Source organism: Nuphar pumila, chromosome 6, assembly GCF_984573655.1.
Source record: "Nuphar pumila chromosome 6, dmNupPumi1.hap1.1, whole genome shotgun sequence".
Classification (NCBI taxonomy): domain Eukaryota; kingdom Viridiplantae; phylum Streptophyta; class Magnoliopsida; order Nymphaeales; family Nymphaeaceae; genus Nuphar; species Nuphar pumila.
Genome location: NC_143254.1, coordinates 5780516 through 5789729, shown reverse-complemented (window position 1 = coordinate 5789729; position 9214 = coordinate 5780516). Strand labels below are relative to the sequence as shown.

The 9214-nt window shown below is 39.9% G+C and overlaps 1 protein-coding gene across 1 annotated transcript; it reads right to left on the bottom strand.

Moving 5' to 3' along the window:
* Positions 1 to 3739: 3739 nt before the first annotated feature.
* Positions 3740 to 7894, bottom strand: LOC149833747 (protein BUNDLE SHEATH DEFECTIVE 2, chloroplastic-like). The gene is made up of 5 exons (XM_090010995.1): positions 7736 to 7894; positions 7315 to 7430; positions 6232 to 6295; positions 4793 to 4889; positions 3740 to 3941 (listed from the first exon to the last, which is right to left on the bottom strand). Exons 1-5 carry the CDS (start codon positions 7794 to 7796, stop codon positions 3863 to 3865), a joined length of 417 nt encoding a protein of 138 aa, XP_089867121.1. The 5' UTR covers positions 7797 to 7894; the 3' UTR covers positions 3740 to 3862.
* Between the last annotated feature and the right edge of the window lie 1320 nt (positions 7895 to 9214).

The window sequence follows — 9214 nt, the reverse complement described above, 5'->3', positions numbered from 1 at the left end:
TTAGTACTTCTCCAGAATGGATAATATGGCTGTACCATTCTGTCTCTTGATGGCTGCGCTATAGCAGCCTATCGCAGAAATAAAATTCTGCATCTTATCTGTTCTCAAAAAAACTTTTTTTTTGAAAAGCAAGCTGGGGTTAGGCGGACCCCTACTAGTTATACAATGATATCGTTGGGATTTGAACTTGCAACGTGCCAACACAAGGTGACCTGCACTAGCTGCTCCTACCAGACAAGCGGAGCTCGCGTTGGTCTGTTCTCAAGAAGTTGCACGTGTTGTATGTTATCATCTTTCCTCCATGGTGGACCTTGCTCGAGAATGCATGCACCCCAACCAACCGCATGGGAAACAGCTAACAGATAGAAACAGCTACAGAGCGTATTTATTTTGTCGCAGCCTTTGAGGTTCTCACTCGTTTACTGGGAATGATGGTCATGCTTAATTTCTGATGCAACGTCTTGGAAGAAGTTAGCGCAAAAACTAGCTGATGCCAAGATACTTGATAAATTTTTTTTATGTTCATCCATCCATGCATCCAGCTATCTGTTAGTGGTTCAATCACCTTTTAAGTTCACAATGAAATGATTTTCAAGTAAAAGAACCAAAATTTTCCACATTTTTATCAAAATATTTCCCTTGCTCTTCTTTAATTCGTACCTTTCTCTTGCTAACCAAACTAAGTTGGTTTATATGATAGGCTTGGTGAGCTAAGCCACATGCTGCTCATGATGAGTAATCAAGCTAAGCACCAACATATCCTTGGAAATACAGAAGCCCACTTTTTTCTTTACTACCAAGGTTTTGATACATTTAGAAATCGAGAAAGATCATTTCGGGATAACCTAAACATCAGGCATTTTCTGGGTTTTCGGCAAGCAACCGCTACATCAATTTCAACCTATAGGTTTGCACCAGGTCCATTATTAATGTGTTAAAAAAAGTTAATACATCATCATTGTCAGGAAAAGTTAGCACATGAAGCTGCAAATACACTTCTTCGTAGTGGGATCCACGGACAACCGATGAAGAATGGTCACAAATCTGCATCAGATTGTGGAATAATATTTTTTTTTGAAAGGCAAGCTGGGGTTAGGCAGACCCCCACCAGTTATTATTCAACGTGCCACTGGCATTTTGAACCCGCAACGATCGCACTACAGGGAGACATGCACTGACAGCTCCTACCAACTACGCGGTTGGCTGGATTGTGGAATAATTGGTTAAATTGTATGGCTTCCAAAATGGAGGTTTTCTGTTTTTTAAAGAGCCAGCTAGTGCTTAGCTTAGCTCACCACAAGGTCAGGCTAGGCAAGAGTCTAAGTGAGTTGAACTTGATTAAGCTTATTTATTACCAGTCCTAGACTAAGGACATTGGTGCTCCTAATAGCCATGATATAAAAATGCATTTAAAGTGTGTCAGACACATCGTATGATATATTTTGTATCATACGATGATACAAGATTGTATTTAACGATACAGATATGATACACACTTGTATCGTGATACGAGTATGTATTGTATTGAGTTAGGTCATAGTTATGATATGTATTGTACCGGTGGTATGATATGGTAGGATACCTACAACAATGGTAGGTATCGATCCACTCATAAGTTAGAAAATAAGTCATTTTGTTTATCCCCTCACCCTTATTAAGCTATTAAATTTGCATAACCTACACTTGATCTAGGTCATGCTACCCTCATTTTACGTACCTTCATTGAATCCAAAAAGCCCAATTTGATTCTAATCAGCTTATTCAAGCCAGTTCGATTGAATCAGTCAATTTGATTTGATTCCAACGACAATGGCTCGAACTTGACTTTGGGTTTCAATTAGGATTCTGTGGGTTAGCTAAGTGCAATCACATTGCACACTTTTGAGTGTGCCGCTGCACCTGGTCTCCCTTCATCTGCCGTTGGGCCCACAATTGATAGGCTCTCAGCCAAAGATGAAAGGAGGCCAGGTGCAGGAGCACACTCAAAGCATGCAATGTGATTGCACCTGATCCGCCCTCCTAGCTAGTTGATTCATTCTTCGAATTACAAACAGCAAAAGGAATTTGGAAATAGATACATATCTCAACCAATTGCACGTTAAATACAGACACTCCTATATAGTCAAGTGTCCGAACCATTCACCATATTCAAGAGCAATGGGTCCAGTGTTACTTCCTAAAATTATCGCAGTAAGTCATCCAGAGACTGCGTTTCATCTGGCTATGCCAGAGCACAATGTGTTCATGACTGTTTTGGTTCCGAAAAAACCAGATCATCCAAATCACCACCCTCCATCTTGGGTCTACAAATTTGATTCCAATTGATAAGATGGAGATGCCCCAAGGGGTTGGCTTAGTGGGGTGGGCCCTTGGCTGCTGGACGGGCAGTCAAAGTTCGATTCCTATGGGTGTCGCCCCTCTGCACAAGCCAACGCGTAGCATAAGCCCCGAGGGCAGGGGTCCTAGCCTCGAGTTTTATGCTGCCGCTAGGTATGGCAAGCTGAGCCAGTGCAACCAGGTCTTAGTATCAGGTGTGGTTTCTTCTGGTTATAAATCCAAAAAAAAAATTTGATAAGGTGGAGGTGATGTTTGGTGTCGCTGACATCCCATAAGAAGCTGCAAAAAAAGTTATCTTCTCTAAGGAACGATGCAGGGATACGAAAGGCTAGTAACCAGTGGAGCGGAAGAGAAGAGAGCACCGGTTTTATGAGACAGACGCGCCCTGCATAAGACCTTGTGCAGGATTTCCAGCCTGCTTGCTTCTTATCCACTTTCTCCAAAATAAGACCGCATTTCTTGCGTAAGTTAGCCCATGGAAAGAGGGAGACCAAGATAATGGATGGGAAAAGTACCAATGTTCCACCCCAAGAGACCATTAAGAGACGAGATCTAGTGAGGGGAGATGTTAATGAGAATGAAGTGAGGCTTAGAATTGTTCACCTTCATCCCAGCCGCCACCTCAAACTCATGCAAAAACTGACGAAACGTCAATATGGATTTTTTGTGGGCTTTGACAACAAATAAAGCATCATTTGCTTAGAACAGAGACGAAATTTGAACCAAACAATGACGAAATTTAGGAAGAATAATGTCACCACTTTCCACTGCTGCAGATATGTGCCTATGGAGAAGTTCCATCACCACCACGAACAAATAAGGGGAAGAGGGGATCGCCCTGGCGCAGGCCCCTCGTAACTATGGAACGAATCACCTGGGGTGCCATTAACCAACACCGAAAAAGAAGCAGATGTGACATTTAGCATAATGAGAATAACCTATGCTTCATGAAAACCCAGAACAAGGCCAGTCAACCCGATCATAAGCTTTGGAGAGATCAATCTTAAGACACACTGAAAGAATATGATAAGTGGAGATAATCAACTGTTTCCTTTCCTTGTTCTTGAAACTAAAACTGCAATTATAATGCAGACTATCAATGATCACCACCATCTAATACCTATAACAAGTCCACCTTTTCTAAACATGAAGCAGGACAGGATATCTTGGAGAAAAGGGTGATGTACAGAGAGTTGGTGAAGGGGGAAGGAGGTGGAACAGCAGAGAGTGCCCCACTCACACACGCATACTTGTTCCACAGAGTGACGTGACTTATCGGCAGCATGAGATCAGCACAAGTGCATACACCATTTCACCTGACAGAAGCTCTACATGGGCATTGATAAATATGTTTTTGAGGTTTGTACCATACATACACACATCAACAAGAGAGAGAGAGAGATTTGCAACATCTTCTGGTTATTACTGCAAATATGGACTTGTTGAAAAGCACAAACAGGCAATGCAACATTTATCAAATTCTTGGCATCAAGGAATTGACAAAATCTGGATCACCGCTCCAGCTCTAATCATCGTGAGTGCTCATAAAACCACCTACAAAACCTGCACCATTGCAGTTACCGCATAATATCTCCTTCTTGCCTCTGCCCACAAAAGCCAGGACAAATGGATCAGACTATGATCACGATATATGGCAATATAAGCAAAGCCAGTGTAAACTACTACAAAAGCAATGCAAAGAGATGCACGCCATATAAAATATATTTCACTTTATTCAGGCTCAGGGATCATGCCTCTCATCACATTGCAGCCCAAACGTCAACTATGATGTTTATATGCATTAAAAATGGGTCTTGGATATACAGAAGTTCTTCTCCATCAATGTATATACTATAGAATATCTGGAAGGATACAACCTTATTTGTTGGTAAGGACAAGTTATATTTAAAGAATGTCTCCGTTATTGTCAATTCAAAAAGAAAAATAGTTCTTTCAAAGCTTAGGGTGAAATGATTCAAGGACAAATTAGGCTTAGATTAAAGTTCCATTTTTCAGTTCTTTATCTCCAGCATAATCGGTTTCATATTCAGATCTGGACCCGGAATTAAGCACACTTCTAGCTTCATTTCATTTTCACTTTAAGCTTAATATGGTCCAACGATCAGTTGTATGAAAGTTTAATATCTGTATTCACTCCTATCTCCTGAAACTTCTTGCAATGAAAACAAGTACGCATTTGAAACCCAAGGTAAATCTTGTATTGATGAATATTTCAAAATTACATCACTAAATGCAATTATTTTTGGATTTATGCTTCCCTATTTTAATATACTAGTAATGTATATTATATTCAGGCATAAGAAGCTAGTTAAAAGTTCAGAATGTAAAAATAATGTTTTGCATCTCAGTCTGCAGGTGCCATTTAAATTTATCAGTAATGAGAGAAATTATTATAGAATTCATCCATAGAATCTATTATGGAAAAAGGGGAAACCTGCAAAGCCAGCATAAACCACCAGCTTTGAACCGCCCATTAAAATGGTCAACAGAATTTACTCCACTGCCTTTGCACTGTGAACAAAGCACTACACCTAAGAATTTGAAAAGGAAAAGTCAGGAAGGATATATTCATATATTCTTCGACAAAGAGAGAGAAGCAAATATAAGGAGAGAGAGAAGCACATATAAGGAGAAAATTCAAAAGAAAACTGGTGATTCTTAAGGGAAATACAAATGTTTACAGTGAAATGTTATAATGCACAATATCAAATTTCTTAAACTATGGATAGGGACACAGTGCTGATGCAACACATATGCCTCAGAATGCACAGAAGATACACCATAATAAATAAACGTCTCATTTTGTGTAAAAAAATAATTTGAAACATGCATCAAAGATATCAATAAGGAAACATGTCTTAAACAACCAATTTCATTGAACATCGAAGGGTCTTAAAGACATAAATGTGGGATAGGGTAGCAAGACAATAATGGGATCTTTTTACAAAGCTCGTGTAGTGAGGGAAGCTTGACAACCAAAACCAGAAAAAAATGAGTAGAACAAAGACAAAAGGAAGGCTACAATTAACAAAGATCTTGTGGTAAAGAAAGAAGGATAAAAGGCAAAAAGGAAGATGGATAGGATACTTGGTCAATGAGAAAGCAGAAGAGAATAAGGAGATAAACAAACAATGTGAATCAAAATATCCCTGTGTAATATAGATGCCAAATTAGACCTATAGATACAACATTCCTTGGAAGCATCTTCGGATGCTTTAACTATACAAGTTTGTATGACTTGATCATTTTAATCTAACGGGCAGGCTTATTTTTCTTTCATGATTTACGAGCACCAGAAAGTATGATGGAACAGATGATGATTACTCAACCCAAAAAAATCATTATTAATTTATATCATATAAGGCATACATGATTCTTCCCAATGAAAATGTTCTCATCCATACAAATGGCATTTTGTGCTGAAACAAGAGCAAAGAGAACAAACAAAAATGTCATTCATGTTACACCAGCAACCAATCTTAGCATCTGATTGCAATCTTCAATCAAACATATGCCATTCCTCAGCACTCATGATTGCCACGGCAATTGAACCTATTTTTATATAAGTGGGACTTTGTGAAGCTCTTAACGAATTAAAATTTTCTTAGATAGTTATCTTGAATTACAAAAAAGTGTACAGAACTACAGATCCATGATCATCCTACTTAGTGTTGACCACAACCAGACTCCTGGAATTTACACAATACAAAAGAAATCAAGAATACAGGAAGAGGATTATAAGCCATAAAAACCTGCAAAATAAAACTTACCATATCAAGTAACATATATATTGGCACTGCAAAATAATTCAAGGGGAATAAACCATATTTCCAATCATTAAGTCACATTTCATTCAATTGAAAAGGAACTCACCATTTCCTTCACAATCAATACAAACAATGCTATTAGGTTTAGTTCTCTGGTTACTGTCAGCAGCCTGCGATGGAGAAAACAAATACATAGTTGAAATGGCTATTGTAAATGCAAATAAGAAAGCAAGAAAGGTTTTTTTTTTTTGAGGGGGAGGGGGTGGGTGTGCAGTGGGTGTGGAGGAGAGTGGGAAGATGATTAACCATGAAAATAACCTAAATATAACCTAATAAAACATAAATGTCATTGATACCCAACAAAAATGAAATCATGGGACCAAGATATAAAATTTGCTTTGATGGAACCAAAAGTGAAGACTATACGCCATATCAAGCACTGGTGCACTATTTCCCGAAACTACCCAAAATACATTCTCTTTGTCTGGAAGATGCTTTTAGTGGAAAAGGAAAAACACCAAACATGAAAATATATTGATCCTGTAAATAATGTTATCCAGAAACATATCTGACAACAAAGAGCTAATAAGCATATGGGAAAACATAAGCGAAGTATTATTCCCAAACTTCAACATGAGAAATAATTGAATTCTCTTTGTTCATGTTTCATAGAAAGAAAAAATCTCAGGGACAAACAAGTTCAGTCAAATTTTTATAAGACGCAGAGTGCAGATGCCAACATCATCATTTAGCCATTAAGCAGGGAACAGGGTGTTCTTTTTAACCGATAAGACATTTTGACTCCAAATAAAGTTATTTCCCTCAGCATGATCCTCCTAATATTTCACTAACATCGTTGAGGTAGCATCACCAACATTTCTCAGAAGTTTTTTTGTAACTATGACTGCAAAACATGAAAATTTTCTACAAGAATTTTGATTAACATGTTTCACCTTTTATCCTGTTCACCAATTAAAGCTTCCTGCCTGCAAAAAACACATACAATTGCCCCAGAGGAAATCATATGCAATATGCATGGCAGTTAAATCCTTCAAAACTCCAAACCCACCAAGAGATTCCCACCAAAAGGATAGAGCAAAAGAGAGAATTTTTTTGTCCGTGTACCACCTTCAATGAAATGTTAATCTCATTGTATAACACAGAAACGATGGAGGGGAAAGGAAGCAACCTTTGCCTGGATTGAAGTGCGCTTTGTGGATTCAGACCTCCCGACGGTAACCACCTTACCAGGATTGAAGTTGGCAACTTCCAGAAATTTAGACCGCGGAAGGCCAATTATAATTGCTAACAAGAAAGGATGGGGAACAAAAGGGAAAAACAAAGATGTTTGTTAGTTACTGGGAAAATAAGTGACAAAGACGCTGGATGGTAAGAGTCACGCTATATTAACCGATAGTTTCGGGTTCGAATACCCCCAGCTTGGCTACCTATAAATAATTTTCGAAGTTGAGATGGAACTAAGAAAAGCAAACAGGAAAAGGGCTTACAGATAGAACAAGCAAAGGAAGAACCAACAAACAAAAGAGTTGAGAATGTAAAAAGACAAAAGGTGGAGGAATAGAGTTGGGTCTAAGAGAGTATAGAAGTACCTGGCTTCAGAGGCGTAGATTTGGTGGCACTCATTGTGCTTAAGTAGACAGCGCCCGCCATTCCAGCAACTCTCTCTCTCTACTCTGTGCGCTTGGGGTGTGTGTAAGACTACACAGTCAGAGTGATGGAACAGGTTTTTATGTTTTGCTCTGGTGGTGGGAAATAGGGATATGCCCGTTTTGAGATAAGACCGACTAAAGCTGCCGTGCCTTCTAGAGAAAAATTGGCAGAATGCCCTCAAGATTGATTCTAATAACGAGCAGGCCATTTCCTTTTTTTCTTCCCCGATATGAAGGCAGTTCAGACCTGTATGAAGTATGACTTCATTCCTTCATCTTCGTTTTAGTTGGTTTCGTCTCAGCAATCTGGCCTTAGCTGCATTGCGTTTTTGGCTCATGGGAGGGATGGTCTTTTCTTACTAGCTTGAGCACTCAGACATGAGTCAGACCTATTTCTCGAAACTGAGGGGTTGGAAAATATCCTGGATATGCTCCATCTCACAATCAGGAAAAGTGGTCAATCTCCTCCTAGGCAGTGGAGGGCTGGCTCAAACATGTCATTGGAGGTTAGAGGTGATTTGGTACCAGCTTGAAGCATCTCTGCTCTGTCTCTGTCTGTAATCCGTGTTATGATGTTTGTAACCTTCTTGACTATGTTCCCCATCAAGGAGACCGGATTGTATGGCGTCATAGGTATCCTGATATTCAGCACCATTAACTCGTTGTCAAGGAGAGGGCATCAATTCCCCTCAGTTTCGTCATGAAAAACCCCCCAGCTGGGTAGCTTCATGAAGATGGTGTTTGTTTGGAAGATTAAGTTGGTTATGGGATGGAGATAACTGGTGGGAGATCATGTGATATTGATTTATAAAGTTCCAAAGAGCCAAGGATGCTCTCCTTAATACCGAAGTGGAAAGATGTTATCTTGACCCATTGGTTGGTTCAAAAACAAGTCTCGAAAGCTGCTTGCAGAATTATATAGTTCTTTTTCAAAATCACACGCACCCTTGTTAAATCTGAAAGGATCCTGGAGTGTGTAGACCACAAGGGCTTGTCACATTTTTTTTTTTGAAAGGCAAGCTGGGGTTAGGCAGACCAACAGCAGCCCATGTGGCGGAGGGATTCGATCCTGGGCCTTCAGCTTGACACAGGACCCCGCTTACCACACGGGATACCACCTAGGTGGTGGGCTTGTCACATTTGAATAGGTGGGTTGGCTTAAAGCCTTAAGTTGAAGGATGTCTAGAATGTTGGAAATAGCCGTCTTACAAGTAGGGGTGGCAATTTCTGACACGACCCGCCAACCCGCCTCTTAGGAGGGTTCGGGTTGGGCTTAAGCCAACCCATTTAATAAACGGGTCGACCCGCGTAACCCGTTTATTAAACAGGTCGGGTTCGGGTTGGGGGTATGCCAACCCGCCAACCCGGCTGACCCGTTTAATAAACAGGTTAGGCGGGTGGGTCAACCCACCAACCCGC